Source organism: Phyllobates terribilis, unplaced genomic scaffold, assembly GCF_046119375.1.
Source record: "Phyllobates terribilis strain yellow unplaced genomic scaffold, ASM4611937v1 Scaffold_186__1_contigs__length_3700242, whole genome shotgun sequence".
Taxonomy (NCBI): domain Eukaryota; kingdom Metazoa; phylum Chordata; class Amphibia; order Anura; family Dendrobatidae; genus Phyllobates; species Phyllobates terribilis.
The window spans coordinates 3233285-3256518 of NW_027362946.1; the positions used below are offsets into that span (position 1 = coordinate 3233285).

Consider the following 23234-nt stretch of genomic DNA (forward strand, 5'->3'; position numbering starts at 1 on the left):
CAAATTGTAAAGGAGAGCTTTAGGCAATTTGGCACAAGGAATAAGATCAATAGCACAATCATAAGGATGATGGGGAGGTAGTATCTCCGCCTCTTTCTCTGAGAACACATCTCCAAAGTCCTTCAGGTACCCCGGCAGACCCTTCAGACTAGCAGAGCATGTTTGTACAGTTTTTAAACATTTCTTGCAACAATTAGGGCCCCATTTAACAATCTCCCTCTGACACCAATCAATAACAGGATTGTGAATCGGCAACCATGGAAGCCCTAGTACCAACCCAACAGGTAAATTATCCAACACAAAACATGAGAAGGATTCAAGGTGGAGTGCTCCCACTTGAAGCGTGAAATCCACTGTTACCTTCTTGATCAAATTCCTAGATAATGGCGTCTTGTCAAGGGCAAAGATTTGCTTGGGTCTTTCTAAACGAACTGTCCCTAACCCTAACTTCAGAACCAGTCCCGAATCAATAAAGTTAGCAGCAGACCCACAGTCAATGAAAGCCAATGTTGATAACACCTGGTTCTCAAAGCATAACACTGTATTTATCAGTACTTTAGCAGAAAAAGGTACGTGGGAGTCTGGGTGACCTCCTTGGCCATCACCCAGACTCGGACGTTCTCCTGATGGTGTGCTAGCCTGAGGGCAAGTAGGGCAATTCTTGAGAAAATGTTCAGCGAGACCACAATACAGGCAGAGTCCGAGATCTTGTCTACGTCTACAACACGAAGACTGGCAACTTTAATCTCCAATGGCTCTACCTCTGGTAAATGGACCTGCTCCGGGAGAATATAATGGGCAGCTTGTTGTTCCTCACGTCTCTCATGGATTGTACAGTCCATTCATATGGCCTGGGTCATGGCCTCCGCCAGGGAACAAGGAGCTTCATGGAGGACCAGGGCGTCCTTAAGGGTTTTAGAAAGGCCTTTGTAGAACTGGCACATGAGAGCTGCATCGTTCCACAGAACTGCAGTGGACCACTGCCGGAACTCAGTACAGTAGTCCTCAGCTGTGCGACCCCCTTGAGCCAGGATCTTAGCCTCAGCGACCTGGATCCTGTTGGGTTCGTCATATATCAGTCAAAGAAGGCGTCAACAGAAAACCGTTCTGGGGCTTGTGGGGACAAGGAAAATGCCCAGGTCTGAGGGCACCCTTGCCGAAGGGACATGATTATTCCCACCGGCTAGAACTCCTCCCCTGACAGCTCTCCCTGAAGACCCTAAACTGGTCTTTCTCTCCAGAAAATTTATCATGGAGGTCTAATACAGATTCAGGAGAGACCAACTGTACATCAGAGGGTACTAACGTCACAGCCACTGCCGGCAGTGGAGGGTTATCCGAGATTTTCATTAGATTAGTTATCTGACCCTGCAACTGACATTGTGATGACTCCAGACTCTGGCATTTCTTAGCCAGATCCTGAGTCATCAGCTTCAAATTCGCCATATGGTCACAGAGCGTGTGAACAGTCTCCATACAGATGAAAAAGAAAAACGTATTGGCCAGACGTAATGTGACGCTGAGTCACTTTTCACTGCCAAGCTGTGAGACAGAATAGTCGAGGGGTCCAGAGTAAAAAAACAGGAGGGTACGTCATAAACAGAGGGAAGAGGCAAAGGCATAGTCAGGTAACGTTATGTTGGTCAGAATACCAGGATAGCGGATCAGAGCAGAAGGAGTTAAACAGACGGATGGGCAGAGCAAGGTCCAAGGTCAGGCAACAGAATATCAATACACAGAACACTTAGGCACAGAGAAACAAACCTCACACTAGCTGAATGTACGTCTGGCAGAGGTCAGGGAGAAACAGCTCAGTTATGTAGCCTAGCAGTCACCTGGAATGATGAACACCTGGAAATAGCCAGTGCCTCCCAGTCTCAGATTGGACAGCCAAGCTGTCAATCAACACACTGACAGCTTGAGCACGCTCCTGTACCAGATTGGACCACCGAGCTGTCAATCAAAGTACCGACAGCTCCAGCATGCCCCTGTACAAGATTGGACGGCTGAGCTGTCAGTAACTGCATCCCAGACACAGTGAGGGGTGGAACTGTGACAATTATCTTTTCCTTCCATACAGTACAGGGTCAAATTGTCTGAGAAGTGCTCAGTAATCAACGGACACCCAGGTGTTTGAAAGGGAAGGATATAAAAGTATCAGAGACTCACATGTTGCAAACCATGAATAAGCATTGGTTTCGTATGTGGGCACTTGGTGGTATGACATCACAACAGTTTTTATGAATTTACAATAAATGTGAGGTTTTAACAATATAGACAATGCTGGAGAATTCATCCCTCCTCCTTTCTCTACTTGAAATGTCCCTGACCAGGGCGGCTCCAGTGATCTTTAGACAAAGTGCATTGAATAAACAGTGAGCTGACCTCCCTCTCCATTTTCCCATTACATGCATGCTTTCCCTATAGTGACAAATATTTATTTTTGCTAAAACTGTGATATTTTCACTTAAACTTTTTTTTAAACCTTTTTTATAAACTTTTTTAAACAACTTTCATTAGTGCAATCATACAACATACAAACCTTTGATTGCTCAGGTGATGCACTGTACTACTGTAGTGCCGTGTATTATCACTGCCTGTCAGTGCAATAGTAACGACCCCATACACATGAGATAAGTATTGGTTGAATGGTCATTTGGCAGATGGCTATCTCTCCCGACTCCCCCATACACACAAATATTCCAGCTTTCCTGTGGTCTGTATGACTGACTGCATCTGTAGGGAGGCCCCCAAATACATTATATAGTCGACCAAAACCCCCAAAATCAGTGCTTTCATGCAACTTTAGTCTAATATTTAAGGGTGGCGTTAAAAGGTAACTTATTGGACGCTGCCTATGGCCCGGCCTAATAGACTTTTGTACATTGCAGGCCCAGACACCATTATTAGGCATTTAAGTATTGTAGGAACTATACCATTGAGCATTTGGGGAAGAAGGTGCATTGGGCCAAACTCTGTCACACCTTCTTAGATACCATGTTTGCTTTTTGCAGGAGCAAGTGGTTAAGCTGCCAGGGATTTTGTTGCAGCCGCACCTGTGTCATCCTTGCTGTGTACATCTATGTTCTGGTGCCCAAAAGAATTCATATAAAAACAAAAACAAATGTTTAACGTGTTAAAAAATAATATGTGTCTTCTGCTTTTTGCATGTTTTTTCTTTTTACAAGAATTGTTGGTGACCATTTTCTTTTGAAACATTTTAATATCTGCTCTTTTTTTCTGGGGGTTTTCTTGTAATATAGGAAAGCCTAAGGCCAGAAATAAACCCCATAATACACTGTACACGTAGACTTTGATATCAAATAATTGCTGTCCGCGGTGTTTGTGCAATCAAAACAGCTTTTATAAAATCCTCAAACTTCTGTGTGTGAATCAGACATGAGCTGTAACTTGATAGAAGATTACAGTCCAGGGAAGACGGGAAACATTCATACAGACAGCCTGTGTTGATGTGTTTAGTGACGGTTTGTGGCTAAATATGTTTTTAGAGCCGTAGTAGAAGATGTCGTCCTCATCATGTAATTATTTCTCATGTCACGTGAAATTAATATCTCCTGCAGTACTGCTAATGCCAGTGTCGGAATATGAGACGAGAATTAGCGGTATGGAAGATGAGTCTATGAGAAACGTATTCAGCTGCAGACTCCGAGGAAGAAATTGCTTGTTGTCTGTGGCCTAAAATATAAAGGTTTTATTACTAGATGTAAAGAAAAAACTAAATACTGTAAAATCATAAATCTTATATGTTTCCCCTCATTATGTCCAATAGTTGTATTATACCAACAGGATTTTTATGATGTTCCATCGGCTCATCATCTCCTCATTCAGGTCTCTACAACACCGGATCCTCTCAGTGGAGATCTTCCATATAAGAAAATTTTCCTGATTTATCCATCAAAGATGGATATGGACAGGGACAAGATGGCGGCGAGGATATTACACCTCACCCTAGAGATCCTCTTCCGGCTTACTGGAGAGGTGAGAGATTCTGATGACATCACATTTAATCATTCTTATCTATGGGAATAACAGATGAACAGAACTGGAGAGGTGAGGACTCTGGAAATGTCTGTTGTAAGATTTATTAATGTGTCTTTCCATAACCAGGATTACACAGTAGTGAAGAAGACCTCTAGTGAGTGCTGTCAGGACCCTGTGTCTGAGGGATGGGGAAGACCCCTGAGCCCAATCACGGGGCCTCCACCTCACCCCCTGATACATGAGGACATCAATGACCAGAAGATCCTAGAACTCACCTACAAGATGATTGAGCTTCTGATTGGAGAGGTGACATTACTGGGAATGCTGGGACATTATACAGTAACGCTATGAAGGGATTGTGGAGATGACGGTATCAATGTATATGTCAGGTTCCTATACGGTGTCAGGATGTGTGGGAGTATTTACAAGGACACAAAGATCTGTACAGGGACATCATGATGAAGATTCCTCAGCCCCTCACATCACCAGGTAATAGACAGGACTAAATACATGCAGCTTACAATTATCCGTATGAAAATAATTCAGTCCCTGTATGTGTTTCCTCCAGATCGATCCAGTAAGAGGACAACACCAGAGAGATATCCCCGTCCTCTTCTTCCACAGGCCTGTAAACAAGAAGATCCCAATGTTCCTCAGGATCATCAGGTAGATGGAGAGAAGGTGTCATGAGATCTCCCCTACAATGTGTAGACGGCTGTAAAGGTCTTGTGTTCAGTCTTGTTTTATCCACAAATATTTATATTTGTGTAATGAGAACAGTGGAGATGACGGGATTAGAGCTGATCATAGATGTGACTTCTCCATCTTACTTCTATAATATTTGTTCCAGAGTGAAGATCAGACCCATATTAATACTACAGAGACATATGTGATGGGTGATGAGCGGTGTAAAGAGGAGATTCCTACATATGACTACCCAGGTGAGTACTGACCACTAAATGCAGTGAACTCACAGATTCTTCTCAGTCACCGGCTGTAGCTGCTTTATCGGTGGTGTAGTCCGGCCGTATCACAATCGTGGATCACCATTTTGCCGCTCGACCACAACATTCTCCTCTGTCCGAAAATGTTCAAATTACTTTGTGAAATTGTGAAAGACCTTTTCTATAGAACTTACAACCTGGAGGATCCACCTACTCCCTAGGATTAGAAGACGCTGACCGTTACCTGCCCATATCTGTAAACTACAAAGCCAAATGACAGCGTACGTAGAATCTGCTGACAAGTTAGAAAATCACTTGAAGAAAAATATTATGATGGGCCTGTAAGAGAAAGCGGAGGGTAATGATGCTGTTGGCTTCCTAGAACCCTGATATCTTATTGGATGAATCTACCTTCTCGCCCTTCTGTGCTGCTGAATGTGCTCATATGGTCCTTACAAGACACTGTACAATAACAGCAGAGTTTCCCTTTATCTTGACTTTTCAATTTCTTTTCAGCCAACTAACTTCAAACAGGATCGTGATAAACTATGCAGAAAACATTACACCTGTGCCATGATATATCTCTAAGCTGTGCGTGGCTGATGGCTGTAATATACATTTATTCACGCCTGCAGGAGATGTGTTGGCTCCAGCCCTGGTTTCATGGATTCACTCCACGTCATAAATTTCATTATGTTTTCAATCCTAAGGAATTCAGATTACTACACAATCTCTCCTGAAACAGGGAGCACTAATACTTTCTATACTCTGCTGGTCAGAATTCATAGTAGCTCCAATGCTCCACCATAAATAAGTGCAACTCCGGTTTAGTGTTGGATTTCTCCCTTCATACATACGTTGTTGTTGGGGATGTTACATGTTTTTATATATATTTTTTTTTTTTTTACCAGTTCATTCAGTATGATAGCTTCATTGTATTGGGATCGGCCTTCCTCACTTATGTGACTCTGTAACTCCCTGGTAGCCTTTCAAAAAGATCTCCATTGCCTCTTCCAAATGCCCAAGCTCTAAATTTAAGACACCTCATCTCTGCACTATTATAAAAAGTTCTCTTTGAATGCCTAATATTTCTTCTTGAAACTCATCTGCCAGAAAATATTGTCCCTTAAGATAGTTTAGATTGCCAAGAGCCACCGAGCCCCATACTCTAATTACTCCCATCACCAGAGCCGCCTGCAGAATGAATAAGGCGGCTCCTGGTGACAGAAGCCGATTCACAGGATCAGATCCCAGAGGAGATGGGACAAACCATTTGCAGAAGCCCTAATATGACAAAATGTCAGAAAACCAGAGCAGTAGAAATCCCCATAAAGTGACTTCATTTTGGAAATTACAACTCTCAGTGAATTAATCTATAGGAGTATTGATTATTTTGACTACACAGGCATTTTCCGAAAATTAGCCCTGGATGTTGGAGAGTAAAAATTGCATATTGGCCATTTTATTACCCAACACATAGTGCTCAGATTGTGCTCCAGGAGACACAAACACCTTAAATTAAGTGGGTTCTTCTCACTATAGTAATGCCAAATACATGGATGATAAATGTGGTTTGGGCACACTGCAAGGCTGAGAAGTGAGGGTGAGATTTGACTTCGGAAAAGAAGATATTGCTGGATTGGTTTATGGAAGCCATGTTGATTCTCAAGAGCCTTTGTGCCACTAATAATGTGGAAACCTCTGTTTTTCCACTGACAGATGATGGACCTGAGTGGGGGCTTGTTTTTTGTAGGATGAGTAGAAGTTTTTATTGGTATCATTTTTGCCTACATAACATTTTTTGATGGCTTCTTATTCCATATTTTGGAGGCAGAATGAACAGTTGGACACCACGCTCTACTGGTTCATCCTATGAGGTTTTCTATTAGACTGTGAACTGTCATTCTGTCAATAACTTCCCATTTCTACAGACATTTTAAGTACAATTAACACAAGAATCCCATAGAAAAATAAATAAAGATTGCATACCACTTCTAAATCAATCTAAACAAACACATCCCTGGGCTACATGCTAGTCCAGGAAAATGAAGAAATATATGCTCAAGTTTAAAAATCTATTTTATTAGACGCAAATCTAAAAAATAGAGGAATATTTAAAATATTTCTCTATTTTTTAGATTTGTGTCTAATAAAATTGATTTTTAAACTTGAGCATATATTTCTTCATTTTCCTGGACTAGCATGTAGCCCAGGGATGTGTTTGTTTAGACATTTTAAGTAGAAATGTTCAAAAACATAAATTTCAAGGACATTTTATTCAAAATTAATAATTGTTTTTTTTTTTCTTGGCAGATGATTGTACCAGGAGATCAGAGGGACAGGAGATTTTTAAATTGGATGATCTTGAGATCCCACATGATACAATTGAAGTGAATGCCATTACTCCAGATATACCATCATCCCTTCACAGCAAACATCAATCATCTGATCCTATGAAACAGGTCCTATCTTCTGATTCATTGCCAACTACTAAGGAAAATGAAAATAAAATAAGCATTAAAAAACGAACTGCTCCTAAAGCAAAGAAATCATTTTTATGTTCAGAAAATGGAAATAGTTTTACCCTCGAAAAGTCTATTCTTAAACCTCAAAAAATACACAAAGCGGACAATATATTTTTTTGTTCCAATTGTGGAAAATATTTTAACCAGAAATCAGTTTTTGTTGATCACCAGAGAACCCACACAGAGGAGAAGCCTTTTTCATGTTCAGAATGTGGGAAATATTTTAATCGGAAAGACCATCTTGATAACCACCAGAGAACCCACACAGGGGAGAAGCCCTTTTCCTGTTCAGAATGTGGGAAATGTTTTAACCGGAAAGAGCATCTTGATAACCACCAGAGAACCCACACAGGCGAGAAGCCCTTTTCCTGTTCAGAATGTGGGAAATGTTTTAACCGGAAAGAGCATCTTGATAACCACCAGAGAACCCACACAGGCGAGAAGCCCTTTTCATGTTCAGAATGTGGGAAATGTTTTAACCTTAAATCAGCTTTGGTTACGCACCAGAGAACCCACACGGGGGAGAAGCCCTTTTCATGTTCAGAATGTGGGAAATGTTTTACCCATAAATCGGATTTGGTTAAGCACCAGAGAACCCACACAGGGGAGAAGCCTTTTTCATGTTCAGATTGTGGGAAATGTTTTAACCAGAAATCCAATTTGATTAGGCACCAGAGAACCCACACAGGGTAGAAGCCTTATTTCTAATCTTATTTTTAATCCAATACATTTTTATTGAGATTTATTCATTAGTTGTTTTTTTTGTTTTTTTATAAAACAAGAAACCAGTGCATACAATAATAAAATAACATACCATAGGGATCACATACATGCATCTCTCCTATATATCCTTTCAGCTTGCCCATTACCATCTGATAACTTGCAATTACTATATCTTACAATTAACATTCCACAGTCTTGAAATCTCTTATATAACCATAATATTGTAATAAACATCATAATCCTCTACACAATATAGGTGTGCTATATTACCCATACCACATGTTAAGGAATTCCAATACACATTACAATGAAACATTAGACCTCGCCAATACTGCCCTTCTCCCATAAGTCATTGTCTCTCCAACAATAACCCCCTTGATGGCATTCCAGGTGTATCCAACCATAAGCCCCATGTTTTCTTAAATGTATTCACGGAGTTTAGCTTTTTACATACCCCTTTTTCTAATCTGATAATATTATTTATCCTATTTTTGAGTTCACTAATTTCTGGAGATAAGGGGTTAATCCATTTGGATGCAATATGTTTCCTAGCTTGAAATAAAATATGTGAAATCCCTATTGAAATTGGGTCAAATTCCATATCATCCTCTAATATACCTAATAGGCATTTTTTGGGTCTGGTTGAATATCTATTTTATATACCCTCTTTATAATAGACAGAACGCCTTCCCAGTATTTACCTAACTCCCGGCATTCCCATAGCGTATGTAATAGGCCCGCAGCATCCATGTTACATCTTGGACATTCAGCAGCAGTCCGGTATCCTATGTTACATAGGAATCTAGGCATCTTATATTTCCTATGTATTAATATGATCTGGGAAAATCTCTGTGCCTCATTTAAAGATAATTGGGGTACCAGGTCTAATACCTCTCTCCATTGATCCTCAGAAATTGGACCTATATCTCCATCCATTTTTGTCTAGCTGGAGAAGGAAATTTTGTTAAATAATTATCAAGGAGGACTCAATAAAATATCAGAAATACGACCCTTAGTATTTCCCTTCTCTAATACCAACTTAACAAAAGTATTATTTTCTACCCAAAAGGGCGTCCATCTTGATTGTGCATTAAATGAATGCCGAAACTGTAGATATTCATAGAATTGTTTATTTGTCAACCCAAATCCCCCCTTTAATTGATCAAAGGACTTAAGTATCCCTTCAGATAACGTTTTATATCATATATATTCCTTTATCCACCCAACTCCAAAATCCCTCTAATTTACAGAACTCAGCATATTTATTATTAAACCATATATAGGTGTAGATTCATTGCAGTCTCCTATTTCCATTATATCTTTACCCCTATCCCAGACCTTGTAGAGTAGAGCAAGTGTAGGGTATATTGATTTCTTGTGTGCGAGATCATTCAGTTCCACTATATGAATAGGAATATTCCACGGTGTTCCTGAGGTAATTAACCGCTTAATACTATTTGGGTTTGCAGCGCTTTGCCACCCACCCAAATGTTGCAATTGCGCTGCCATATAATACAGTGGGGCAAGAAAGTCTTTAGTCAGCCACCAATTGTGCAAGTTCTCCCACTTAAAAAGATGAGAGAGTCCTGTAATTGACATCATAGGTAGACCTCAGCTATGAGAGACAAAATGAGAAAACAAATCCTGAAAATCACATTGTCTGATTTGGAAAGAATTTTTTTTCAAATTTTGGTGGAAAATAAGTATTTGGTCAATTGCAAAAGTTCATCTCAATACTTTATTATATATCCTTTGTTGGCAATGACAGAGGTCAAACGTTTTCTGTAAGTCTTCACAAGGTTGGCACACACTGTTACTGGTATGTTGGCCCATTCCTCCATGCAGATCTCCTCTAGAGCAGTGATGTTTTGGGGCTGTCGCTGGGCAACACGGACTTTCAACTCCCTCCAAAGGTTTTCTATAGGGTTTAGATCTGGAGACTGGCTAGGCCACTCCAGGACCTTGAAATGCTTCTTACGAAGCCACTCCTTTGTTGCCCTGGCAGTGTGCTTGTCATGCTGAAAGACCCAGCCATGTTTCATCTTCAATGCCTTTGCTGATGGAAGGAGGTTTGCACTCAAAATCTCACGATACATGAGCCCATTCATTCTTTCATGTACACGGATTAGTCGTCCTGGTCCCTTGGCAGAGACACAGCCCCAAAGCATGATGTTGCCACCCCATGCTTCACTGTAGGTATGGTGTTCTTTGGATGCAACTCAGCATTCTTTCTCCTCCAAACACGACAAGTTGTGTTTCTACCAAACAGTTCTACTTTGGTTTCATCTGACCATATGACATTCTCCCAATACTCTTCTGGATCATCCAAATGCTCTTTAGCAAACTTCAGATGGGCCCAGACATGTAATGGCTTAAGCAGAGGGACACGTCTGGCACTGCAGGATCTGAGTCCCTGGTGGCATAGTGTGTTACTGATGGTAGTCTGTGTAACGTTGGTCCCAGCTCTCTGCAGGTCATTCACTAGGTCCCCCTGTGAGGTTCTGGGATTTTTGCTCACCGTTCCTGAGATCATTTTGACCCAACGGGGTGAAATCTTGTGTGGAGCCCCAGATCGAGGGAGATTATCAGTGGTCTTGTATGTCTTCCATTTTCTAATTAATGCTCCCACAGTTGATTTCTTCACACCAAGCTGCTTGCCTATTGCAGATTCAGTCTTCCCAGCTTGGTGCAGGGCTATAATTTTGTTTCTGGTGTCCTTCGACAGCTCTTTGGTCTTCACCATAGTGGAGTTTGGAGTGTGACTGTTTGAGGTTGCGGACAAGTGTTTTTTATACTGATAACAAGTTGAAACAGGTGCCAGTACTACAGGTAATGAGTGGAGGACAGAGGAGCCCCTTAAAGAAGAAGTTACAGGTCTGTGAGAGCCAGAAATCTTGCTTGTTTGTAATTGACCAAATACTTATCTTCCACCAAAATTTGAAAAAACATTCTTTCTAAATCAGACAATGTGATTTTCAGGATTTCTTTTCTCATTTTGTCTCTCATAGTTGAGGTCTACCTATGATGTCAATTAGAGGCCTCTCTCATCTTTTTAAGTGGGAAAACTTGCACGATTGGTGGCTGACTAAATACTTTTTTTCCCCACTGTATATTAGTGCATTAGGAATCGCCAAAACACCAGATTCCTTGTCACTTTGTAGTTATTCAAATTTTATCCTCGCCGATTTCTTTTTCCATATAAGAGAACGAAACTTGCTATGAATTTTTTGAAAATAGGAATTATGGATCCAAATAGGGGCATTATGCAGAATGTATAAGAGTTGGGGCATCAATATCATTTTTAATAAGTTCCCTCTTCCTACAGCCAATAATGGTAATCTCTACCACACATCTATTTTCTTCTTATACTTTTCCAGAAGAAGATATAGAATCAGTACAATGTAATCCGGAGATCTTATTGTTATATTTATACCCGGTATTAGAATTTCTCAACCGTTTGTATTCGTGTATGTTCTAATATGCTGGAATCAGGGATATCCTCAAATGGTAGAATAATCGACTTATCCCAATTAATGGACAGGCCTGACCATTCACCAAACTCTCCAATAATGTTCAGAATAGGATCAATAGACTTCTGTATATCACCTACTGTACATATATAACTGTTTGTGTATTATACAATCACTGTATTTTACGTAGTGTGGGCACCCACTTCTGCAGTGCCACCATGTAACCAATTGCTGGTGAAATAAAGGTTTTTGACCAAACTCATGTTTGGTGTTTCTGATTATTCCCAAATGGTCTGCCATTCATATCCTAGTGTAGATATGTCACCATCTTATTGGTACTAGACAATTGTCTGATACGTAGATACTTTCCTTTGGTTTGATATATATTATTTGCTTCGTTCAATTTTTATTTTTGTTGTGTTAACCCCTTTACCCCCTAACGTGATTTGCACGTTAATGACCAGGCCAATTTTTACAATTCTGACCACTGTCACTTTATGATGTAATAACTTTGGAACGCTTCAAAGGATCTCACTGATTCGGAGATTATTTTTTGTGACATATTGTACTTCATGATAGTGTTAAAATTTCTTCGATGTGACTTGTGTTACTTTGTGAAAAAATCAGAAATTTGGCGAAATTTGAATTTTCATACCCTTAAATCAGAGATTTATGTCACTCAAAATAGTTAATAAATAACATTTCCCACATGTCTACTTTACATCAGCAAAATTTTTGAACCAAAATTTAAGGGTTAAAATTTGACCAGCGAGTTCTCATTTTTCCAACATAATTTAAAAAACCCTTTTTTTAGGGACCACATCACATTTGAAGTGACTTTGAGGAGCCATTATGACAGAAAATACCCAGAAGTGACACCTTTCAGGTGCTTCACAGGAAGTTTTGGAATGTGGAAGAAAACCATGAACATTTAACTTTTTTTCACAAAAAATGTTACTTTAGAAACAATTTTTTTTTATTTTTGAAAAGGTAACAGGAAAAAATGGACCATAAAATTTGTAGTGCAATTTCTCCTGAGCACACCAATACCCCATATGTGGGGAAAAACCTCTGTTTGGGCATATGGCCGGGCTCGGAAGGGAAGGAGCGCCATTTGACTTTTTGAATGTAAAATTTGTTTGAATAATTAGTGGATGCCATGTCACGTTCTGGGAGCCCCTGCTGTGCCTAAACAGTGAAACTCCCCATAAGTGACACCATTTTACAAACTAGACCCCTTAGGGAACTTATCTGGATGTGTGATGAGCACCTTGAACCCCCAGGTGCTTCGCAGAAGTTTATAACATTGAGCCATAAAAATAAAATTTTCAAATTTTTCCCACAAAAATGTTTTTCAGCCCCCAATTTGACATTTTCGTAAAGGTAACAGGATAAAATGCACAATACCATTTGTTGTGCAATTTCTCCTGAGTAAGGCGATACTCCATATGTGGGGCAAAACCACGGATTGAGCGCATGGCAGGGTTCGGAAGGGAAAGAGCACCATTTGACTTTCTGAATGTAAAATTTGCTTGTATAATTAGCTGATGCAATGTCGTGTTTGGGAAGTCACTAATGTGCCTAAACAGTGGAAACTGCCAAATTTTGGAAACTAGATCCCTGAAGGATCTTATCTAGATGTGTGGTAAGCACCCTGAACCCCTTGGTGCTTCACAGACGAGCCGTGAAAATAAACAAAACTTTTTCCACAAAAATGATCTTTTAGCCCCAAATTTTTTATTTTCACAAGGGTAAGAGGAGAAAATGGACAGCAAAAACTGTTATGCAATTTCTTCTGAGTACGCCGATACCCCAAATGTGGGGAAAAAACACTGTTTGGATGCACGGCAGGTTCAGAAAGGGAGGAGCACTGTGTGGCTTTATGAACGCAAAATTGGCTGGAATCGAGAGCGGACGCCATGTCGCGTTTGGAGAGCTCCATTTTGGAAACTAGACCCCTCAAGGATTTTATCAAGGGGTATAGTGAACATTTTGAACCCAGACGTACGACACAGAATTTTGATAACATTAGGTCATCATATTGAATAAGTTGTCATTAGTTTTGAGCGCAAGTGCTTGCTACTAGAGTTTGCATCGGGTACTCGGGTATGCACCAAGTATCGTGGGTGCTCGAGTGACATGACATGAGTCCTCGCCCCGCATGTTTCATGGTTGTTAAACACCCAAAAAAAACATGCGGAGCTTGCTCGTGTATGGTAGGCAATCCCCATGTGTTTTTTTATTTGCTGTATAACAGCCGTGAAACATGCGGGGCGGAGACTTGAGTATGTAACCCGAGTACCCACGATACTCGGAGCATACCCAAGCACCCGATGCAAACTCAAGTAGCAAGCACTTGCGCTCAACACTAGTCGCCATATCCTCCTCACTTTTTTTTTTCCTTTGGAAAAAATCCCAACCCTAACACAACCCTAACCTTAAAACAACCCTAATCCTAACCGTAATCCTAACCCCAATCCTAACACAACCCTAACCCTACCCCGAGGGATCCATTCACTATAAAGAGGCAGCAGAGTTACTCTGGACTCTGTCTGGCCTCTGTTTAGCCGTGTCCTTTTTTTCAGAGCTTCACAAAACTGTGGCTAACGGCACTTTTATGCAAATCTAATTAAAAGACAGACACCGTGGGATCACAGGCCAGACTGCGTCCACAGTGCCTCCATCTGACTCATTACAGGGAGTCTTCCGCCGGGGGTTCCGTCTGATTTTGATAGCTAGAATTTTTCCATATTTCGACCGACAAAGTCATATAAAGGTTTGTTTTTTGCAGGACAAATTGACGTTTTTATTGGTGCCATTTTCGGGCACATGACATTGTTTGATCGCTTTCTGTTCCAATTTTTGGGAGGCAGAATAAACAAAAACCAACAGTTCAGGAATAGCTTTTTTTATGCTGTTCCGCATGTAGGGTGACACCACTGAATTGAAATTCTTGGTGATATTGGACGTTTTTTGATACAGTGGTGGTCAAAAGTATTGGCACCCCTGCAATTCTGTTAGATAATACTCAGTTTCATCCTGAAAATGATTAAAATCACAAATTCTTTGGTTTTATTCTCTTCATTTAATTTGTCTTCAATGAAAAAACACAAAAAGAATTGTCCTAAAGCCAAATTGGATATAATTCCACACCAAACCTAAAAAAGGGGGTGGAAAAAAGTATTGGCACTGTTTGAAAAATCATGTGATGCTTCTCTAATTTGTGTAATTAACAGCACCTGTAACTTACCTGTGGCACCTAACAGATGTTGGCAATAACTAAATCACACTTGCAGCCAGTTAACATGGATTAAAGTTGACTCAACCTCTGTCCTGTGTCCTTGTGTGTACCACATTGAGCATGGAGAAAAGAAAGAAGACCAAAAAACTGTCTGAGGACTTGAGAAACCAAATTGTGAGGAATCATGAGCAATCTCAAGGCTACAAGTCCATCTCCAAAGACCTGAATGTTCCTGTGTCTTCCGTGCGCAGTGTCATCAAGAAGTTTAAAGCCCATGGCACTGTGGCTAACCTCCCTAGATGTGGACGGAAAAGAAAAATTGACGAGAGATTTCAACGCAAGATTGTGCGGATGGTGGATAAAGAACCTCGACTAACATCCAAACAAGTTCAAGCTGCCCTGCAGTCCAAGGGTACAACAGTGTCAACCCGTACTATCCGTCGGCGTCCGAATGAAAAGGGACTGTATGGTAGGATACCCAGGAAGACCCCACTTCTTACCCCGAGGCATAAAAAAGCCAGGCTGGAGTTTGCCAAAACTTACCTGAGAAAGCCTAAAACGTTTTGGAAGAATGTTCTCTGGTCAGATGAGACAAAAGTCGAGCTTTTTGGGAAAAAGCATCAACATAGAGTGTACAGGAAAAAAAAAGAGGCATTCAAAGAAAAGAACACGATCCCTACAGTCAAACATGGCGGAGGTTCCCTGATGTTTTGACGTTGCTTTGCTGCTTCTGGCACTGGACTGCTTGACCGTGTGCATGGCATTATGAAGTCTGAAGACTACCAACAAATTTTGCAGCATAATGTAGGGCCCAGTGTGAGAAAGCTGGGTCTCCCTCAGAGGTCATGGGTCTTCCAGCAGGACAATGACCCAAAACACACTTCCAAAAGCACTATAAAATGGTTTGAGAGAAAGCTCGGGAGACTTCTAAGGTGGCCAGCAATGAGTCCAGACCTGAATCCCATAGAACACCCGTGGAGAGATCTCAAAATGGCAGTTTGGAGAAGGCACCCTTCAAATATCAGGGACCTGGAGAAGTTTGCCAAAGAAGAATGGTCTACAATTCCAGCAGAGCATTGTAAGAAACTCATTGATGGTTACCGGAAGCGGTTGTTCGCAGATATTTTGGCTAAAGGTTGTGCAACCAAGTATTAGGCTGAGGGTGCCAATACTTTTGTCTGGCCCATTTTTGGAGTTTTGTGTGAAATGATCAATGATTTGATTTTTGCTTCATTCTCCTTTGTGTTTTTTCCTTGCAAGCAAATTAAATGAAGATAATAATACCATAGAATTTGTGGTTGCAATCATTTTCAGGAAGAAACGGAGTATTATCTGACAGAATTGCAGGGGTGGCAATACTTTTGGCCTCCACTGTATGTGGTGGCGGCTCTGCAGGTGGAGGTATGTGGAGATTCCCCATTACTCTCTATCAGGATGTTCCTCTTCCTTCTATATCACCTCCATACTCCACAGCGCTGTACACACATTATCATCACCGTTGAGCTTGAGGAAGTGAGAGTAGAAGGAGGAGGATATGGCTGATGGACACTCCGGGACTCTGGGCAGCAGAGAGGTGACGTCTGAGCCAGAGAGGTAGATCTGGGTGTCATCAGCGTACAGATGGTGCTGGAAGCCATGGGGATTTATGAGCTGTCCCAGGCCAAGGGTATAGATGGAGAAGAGTAGGGGTCCTAGGACAGAGCCTTGGGGGATGCCATCAGAGAGGTGGTGGGATGAGGAGGTAGTGTGGGAGTGGAGACGCTGAATGTGCGGCTGGAAAGGTATGAGGAGATCCAGGATGGGGCGAGGTCTTTGACGCCAAAGGAAGAGAGGATCTGTAGTAGGAGGCAGTGGTCAACTGTGTCGAAGGCAGAGGACAAGTCTAGAAGGAGGAGTATAGAGAACTCCGTTAGCTTTAGCTGTAAGTAGGTCATTAGTAATTTTGGTCAGGGCAGTTTCAGTGGAATGGTGGGGGCGGAAGCCAGATTGTAGGCTGTAGAAGAGCAAGTTAGATGAGAGATGGGGAGAAAGTTTAGCGTGAACATGTTGTTGAAGGAGTTTGGAAGCGAATGGGAGCAACGATATGGGGTGATAGCCTGACATAGCAGTCAGGTTGAGGGATGGCTTTTTGAGGACAGGCGTGATTGTGGCATGTTTGAAAGCAGAAGGGAAGGTACCAGAGGTTAGAGATAGGTTGAAGAGGTGGGTTAGGGCCGGGATAAGTGGGGTAGTGAGGTTGGGGAGGAGGTGGGATGGGATGGGGTCGAGTGCATAAGTGGTGAGGTGTGATTTGGAGAGGAGGTAAGTTCTCCTTCAGTGATGTTGGAGAGGGAGGTAATAGGGGAAGGGAATTGGTCTGGTACACAAAGGGGTTGTGGTGGTGGGAAAATAAAGACTTGCCTTGATTGGTAGATCTGTTTTTTTGAAGTGTGTGGCGAAGTCCTCAGCATGATGTGGCCATCTCTTCATTATTCCTGTCTGAGGTTCATTACAACTTTGAACACCACAATGTGCCCTGGACCAACAGCAGAGAGTAGTATCATAGAAGAGGTTTCCCCTTTCAGTGTTCTGTACACAATCTACGAGCCTGTGTAACAAATACTATAATTAGCATTACTCACCTTTCCCCTGCTCCAGTACCGGCTCTCTGCTGCTGCTCGGGTCTTCTTTATAGGTTGCAGTGGTGATGTCATGTCTTTAGCGTGTGTGACAACCGCAGCCAATCTCTGAGCTCAACGGTTCATACTGAATAAATTGGCATCAGTTCCGAGATCAGTGGTTGATTGCAGCGGTCTAATGCGCTACAGTATGATGTCACCAGGGCTGAAAATTTAGTATCTAACAATTTTTTCGTGTCGCCATTTTCTGAGACCTGTAACTATTATTATTATTATTTATTATTATAGCGCTATTTTTTCCATGGCGCTTTACATGTGATAGGGATATACATAGCAAAAACATTTACATAATCTTAAAACGAGTCAGTGACTGGTACAGGAGGAGCGAGGACCCTGCCCGCGAGGGCTCACAGTCTACAAGGGATGGGTGAGGATACAGTAGGTGGGGGTAGAGGAGGTCATGCAGTAATGTGGTGGAGTGGTGGTTACTGCAGGTTGTAGGCTTGTCGGAAGAGGTAGGTCTTCAGGTTTCTTTTGAAGGCTTCCATGGTAGGCGAGAGTCTGATGTGTTAGGTTACAGAGTTCCAGAGTAGGGGGGATGCACGGGAGAAATCTTGTATGTGATTGTGGGAAGACGAGATAAGAGGGGAGTAGAGAAGGAGATCTTGTGAGGATCGGAGGTTGCGTGCAGGTAAGTTCCGGGAGACTAGGTCACAGATGTATGGAGGAGACAGGTTGTGGATGGCTTTGTATGCCATGGTTAGGGTTTTGAACTTTAGTCTCTGAGCAATGGGGAGCCAGTGAAGGGATTGACAGAGGGGGGAGGCCGGGGAATAGTGGGGGGACAGGTGGATTAGTCGAGCAGCAGAGTTTAGGATAGATTGGAGGGGCACAAGAGTGTTGGAAGGGAGGCCACAGAGCACGAGGTTGCAGTAGTCGAGGCTGGAGATGATGAGGGCATGCACTAGTGTTTTTGCAGAGTCTTTGCTGAGGAATGCACGCATCCGGGAGATATTTTTGAGTTGGAGTCGGCAGGAAGTGGAAAGGGCTTGGATATGTGGTTTGAAGGAGAGATCAGAGTCCATGGTTACCCCAAGGCAGGGAGCTTGTGGGACTGGGGAGAGTGAACAGCCATTTACGTTGATGGATAGGTCAGATGGGGGATATGAATGAGAGGGTCGAAAGATGATGAACTCTGTTTTATTCATGTTGAGTTTTAGAAATCTGGCAGAGAAGAAGGATGAAATAGCGGACAGACATTGTGGGATTTTGGTTAGTGGGGAGGAGATATCGGGTCCAGAGAGGTAGATCTGTGTGTCATCAGCATAGAGGTGATACTGAAAGCCGTGAGACTCTATGAGCTGTCCCAGGCCAAAGGTGTAGATGGAGAAGAGCATAGGTCCTAGAACTGAACCTTGGGGGACACTGACAGATAGGGGGCGAGATGAGGAGGTGGTGCGTGAGTGGGAGACGCTGAATGTCCTGTCTGTTAAGTATGAGGAGATTCAAGATAGGGCCCAGTCCGTGATGCCAAGAGATGAGAGAATCTGTAGTAAGAGGGAATGGTCCACTGTGTCAAAGGCAGATGACAGGTCCAGAAGGAGGAGGATGGAGTAGTGTCGCTTGGATTTGGCGTTTAATAGGTCGTTGGTGACTTTGGTCAGGGCAGTTTCAGTCGAGTGATGCGGTCGGAAGCCAGATTGCAGGCGGTCGAAGAGGGAACAGGAGGAGGGGTGGGAGGACAGTTCAAAGTGGACATGTTGTTCTAATAGTTTTGAGGCAAAGGGGAGAAGTGATATGGGGCGGTAGCTAGTCAGAGAGGATGGGTCAAGGGGGGCTTTTTGAGGATGGGTGTGATTGCGGCATGTTTGAAACATGAGGGGAAGACACCGGTTGTTAGTGACAGGTTGAAGAGGTGGGTTAGGGTTGGGATGAAGACTGTGGTAAGGTTAGGGATGAGATGGGATGGGATTGGGTCAAGTTCGCAGGTGGTGAGGTGTGATTTGGAGAGTAAAGAGGAAACTTGACCTTCTGTAATGGTGGAAAAGTGGTGTTTGGAGGAGGAAGGTTGAGTAGATATGAGGAGGGGTTGTGCGGACTTTAGGCAAAAGCTTTGTCTGATGGTGTCAATCTTCTGCTTGAAGAATGAGGCAAAGTCTTCGGCTGAGATGAGAGAAGAGGGAGGAGGTGCTGGGGAACGAAGGAGAAAATTGAAAGTGTTAAATAGCTGTTTAGGGTTGTGAGAAAGGGAGGATATGAGAGATGAGAAGTAGGTTTGTTTTGCTGTAGTGAGTGCGGACTTGAAAATAGTGAGGGATTGTTTGAATGCAATGAAGTGTTCGATGGAGTGAGACCTTTTCCATTTCCGCTCCGCAACCCTGGAGGCCCGTCGCAGTTCTTTAGTAAGTTTGGTGTGCCAGGGTTGCCTGTTGATTGTGCGAGATTTGGTTTGTGTGAGAGGAGCGATCGAGTCGAGAGCTGCAGTTATTGTGGTGTTATATGAAGCGGCAGCAACATCTGCATTGTGTAAGGAATTTATGTCTGTAAGAGGGAGGAGGGATTCAGAGAGTGAGTGTAGGTCAAGGTGTTTGAGGTTTCGGCGAGTGTGTGTAAGTTTGTGGAGTGGGGATTGTGCATCTGGAGAGGAGAGGGTAGAGAATGTGAGGAGGTTATGGTCAGAGAGAGGGAGGGGTGAGTTAGAGAGGTTAGATAGGGAACAGAGGCGGGTGAAGATGAGGTCCAGTGTGTGGCCATCTTTATGAGTACCTGCCGAAGACCATTGAGCAAGGCCGAAGGAGGAAGTGAGGGATAGGAACTTAGAGACAGATGAGTGGGAAGTGTCAATGGGGATGTTGAAGTCACCCATTATGATAGTGGGGATGTCAGTGGAAAGGAAGTGAAGCAGCCAGGTGGTGAAGTGGTCTAAGAAAGTGGTGGCTAGCCCTGGGGGTCGGTAAATGATGGCCAGTTGGAGGTCAGAGGGGGAATAGATGCGCACACAGTGCACCTCAAAAGAGGGGAGTGTAACGGAGGGTGGCAGTGATATTTGGGTGAAAGCGCAGGTATCTGACAGGAGAAAACCTATGCCTCCTCCATTTGCCGTTGGGGCGGGGGGTGTGGGAAAGGTGGAATCCGCCATATGAAAGTGCAGCTGGGGAGGCTGTGTCAGAGGGGGTGAGCCATGTTTCGGTGATGGCGAGGAAGGAAAGTTTGTTAGTAATGAAAAGGTCATGGATGTAGGAAAGTTTGTTGCTGATGGAGCGAGTGTTCCATAGAGCTCCTGTTAGTGCAACTGAGGAAGTGGGGATTAGAACTATTTTCATTCTTCCATCGATGGCCCGGTTTCAATGATTATTTCTTGTTTTCTTCGTTTTTGTTGATACAATTTTGGAGGAAATATGACATTTTAATAGCTTTTTATTACATTTTTATGTGGAATTGTGGTGATCAAAAACATTATTCCTAGTGTTTCAATTTATACCACATGGGAAAAAATATTTAAATATTTTTATTAGTTCAGGCAGTTACGTGCATGGCAATACCGAATAATTTTTTCATTGTATTACCTTTTGCTATTTACTTTGGGGGGAGGGGAATGATATAAACATTTATTGCTTGTGTGTTTTTTAATATTTTGTCTTTTTCATATATATATTTTTCATTACTCTTCTTAGGTGTCCTGCCCATTTTTCCCCAATTATACATAGTGCTATAACCATATATAGTGCCCTATAAAGTAATAGCCCCCCCTCTCATTGCCATATACAGTAATGATCCTCATCTTTGTTACCCCCATAGTTTTAGTGCCCCACAGCGACACCACTAATAGTGTTGTTCTTCTCATTTGCTGTAATCTACAGGATATGGTTGTAATCATTTATTTTTTGTAACACCAGAAATTAACTCCTGAGCGTGCACTGCACCCTGCTAGGTGCCACTATGCCAGTGTTTCTTTTTGTATTACCATAAAAAAACAGTGCACCCCTAATACACACTGAAATAACTGAGAGATTTAAATTTGCTTATAACATATCATAATCACAATGGAGATGAGCTTAAGAATCTTGCCCAACTATTTTCACTTTTTGGCTTTGTCAGGGGTGAGATGTGGAATCCACGTTCTATGGATTGAAGGATGATTCCTGAGCATTGCACCCCTAGCTTATAGCAGGTGAGAATAAAAAATAGTTTTCTTGATCACTGAAACATACACTGTGTGAGCAATTATTAGGCAAGTGAATATTTTGACCATATCATCATTTCTATGCAAATTTTACAAATGCAAGTTATATAAAAGTTTGTTATTGGATGAAGTACTGTATTTTTCGGACTATAAGACGCACTTTTTTCCTCCAAAATTTTGCAGGAAAGTGGGGGGTGCGTCTTATAGTCCGATATACATAAATACTGTGGCTGTGGGTGGTGGGGGATGCGGGGGAAGCGACAGTGACAGTGGTGAAGTAGCGGGGCACAGGAGGCAGCAGCCGCCTGCTGCAGCCTACACTGTGCCCGCTACTAAAGAAAATGAATATTCACTGCTCCCCATGCCCACACCCATGCCTGCAGCGCGGCTCCTGGTCCCCCTCATGGCTCATCCCTGTATGTATGGCCTCCCCTCATGCCTCATCCCTGTATACATGGCCCCCCTCATGCCTCAACCCTGTATGCATGGCCCCCTCATCCTTGTATGCATGGCCCCCTTCATCCCTGTATGTATGGCCCCCTCTGTGGGGAGTTATCACAGAAGCTTCAAAAGTCTACAGCGTTGCAAAAGAAATAAACAGAATAACATTAACTGCAAAATATTTCAGAAGACTCAAACATGAAGCGACCAGGAAGATATTATCCTCCAGTGCTGTCGTATTCCAGAATTGCAGCCTCCCTGGAGGCCCAGAAGAACTAGGTGTTCAGTGCTCAGATACAAGGCCGAGGCTGAATATCAACCACCTCTGAACAAGACACAAGTGCAAACATCAAGACTTAACCAAAAGATATCCGAAGACAGATTTTTTTTAAAGGTTTCATGGACTGATGAGAGTGACTCTTGACAGACCAGATGGATGGGCTCATGGCTAGATCATTAATGGGCACAGACCTAGACTTCAACTCAGACGTCAGCGAGATGGAGTTGGGCAATACTATGGGCTGGTATTACTACATATGAGCTAGTTGGACCTTTTTGAGTTGAATATGGACTCAAAAATCAAATCCCAAACCTACTGCCAGTTTTTAGTTGACACTTTCTTCAAACAGAGGTACAGAAAAAATCTACATCTTTAAAAAAAACAAAACAGGATTGTTCTGCGGGAGAATGCTCAATCGCAGCATCGAAGTCTTCACTGCTCAGTACCCAGAAAGGCCTTAAAGATGAAAGACTAATGACATGACTTTTTCCTCACTGGACCTAAACCTTCCTGAGAACTTTCGAGCTTTTCTTAAACTCGAGATTTATGGTGAAGGAGAACTGTCCCCTCTGTGATCAGTGTCGGGGACTGTGCCTGGTGCTGCCCACAAAGATGATCGTCAGAAGATTAAGAAACTAATGGACTCCATGGATGGATGGCTTATCACTGGTATTGAGAAGAATGTGGGCTATATTGGTCACTGATAAATTTTTAGTAAATGTCAGAAATGTATTTCATAGAATCATAGAATGGTAGAGTTGGAGGGGACCTCCTGGGTCATCTGGTCCAACCCCCTGCTCAAAGCAG

The 23234-nt window shown here is 42.4% G+C and overlaps 2 protein-coding genes across 2 annotated transcripts in view; both read left to right on the forward strand.

Annotated features, from left to right (window-relative positions):
• LOC141212808 (uncharacterized) overlaps positions 1–23234 on the forward strand; it is a 175980-nt gene that overhangs the window by 98846 nt on the left and 53900 nt on the right. The window lies entirely within an intron of this gene.
• On the forward strand, positions 3629–8867 carry LOC141212813 (uncharacterized). The gene is made up of 6 exons (XM_073665118.1): positions 3629–3999; positions 4129–4308; positions 4392–4491; positions 4571–4668; positions 4853–4943; positions 7260–8867. The coding sequence occupies exons 1-6, from the start codon at positions 3922–3924 to the stop codon at positions 8162–8164; spliced, it is 1452 nt and encodes a 483-aa protein (XP_073521219.1). The 5' UTR covers positions 3629–3921; the 3' UTR covers positions 8165–8867.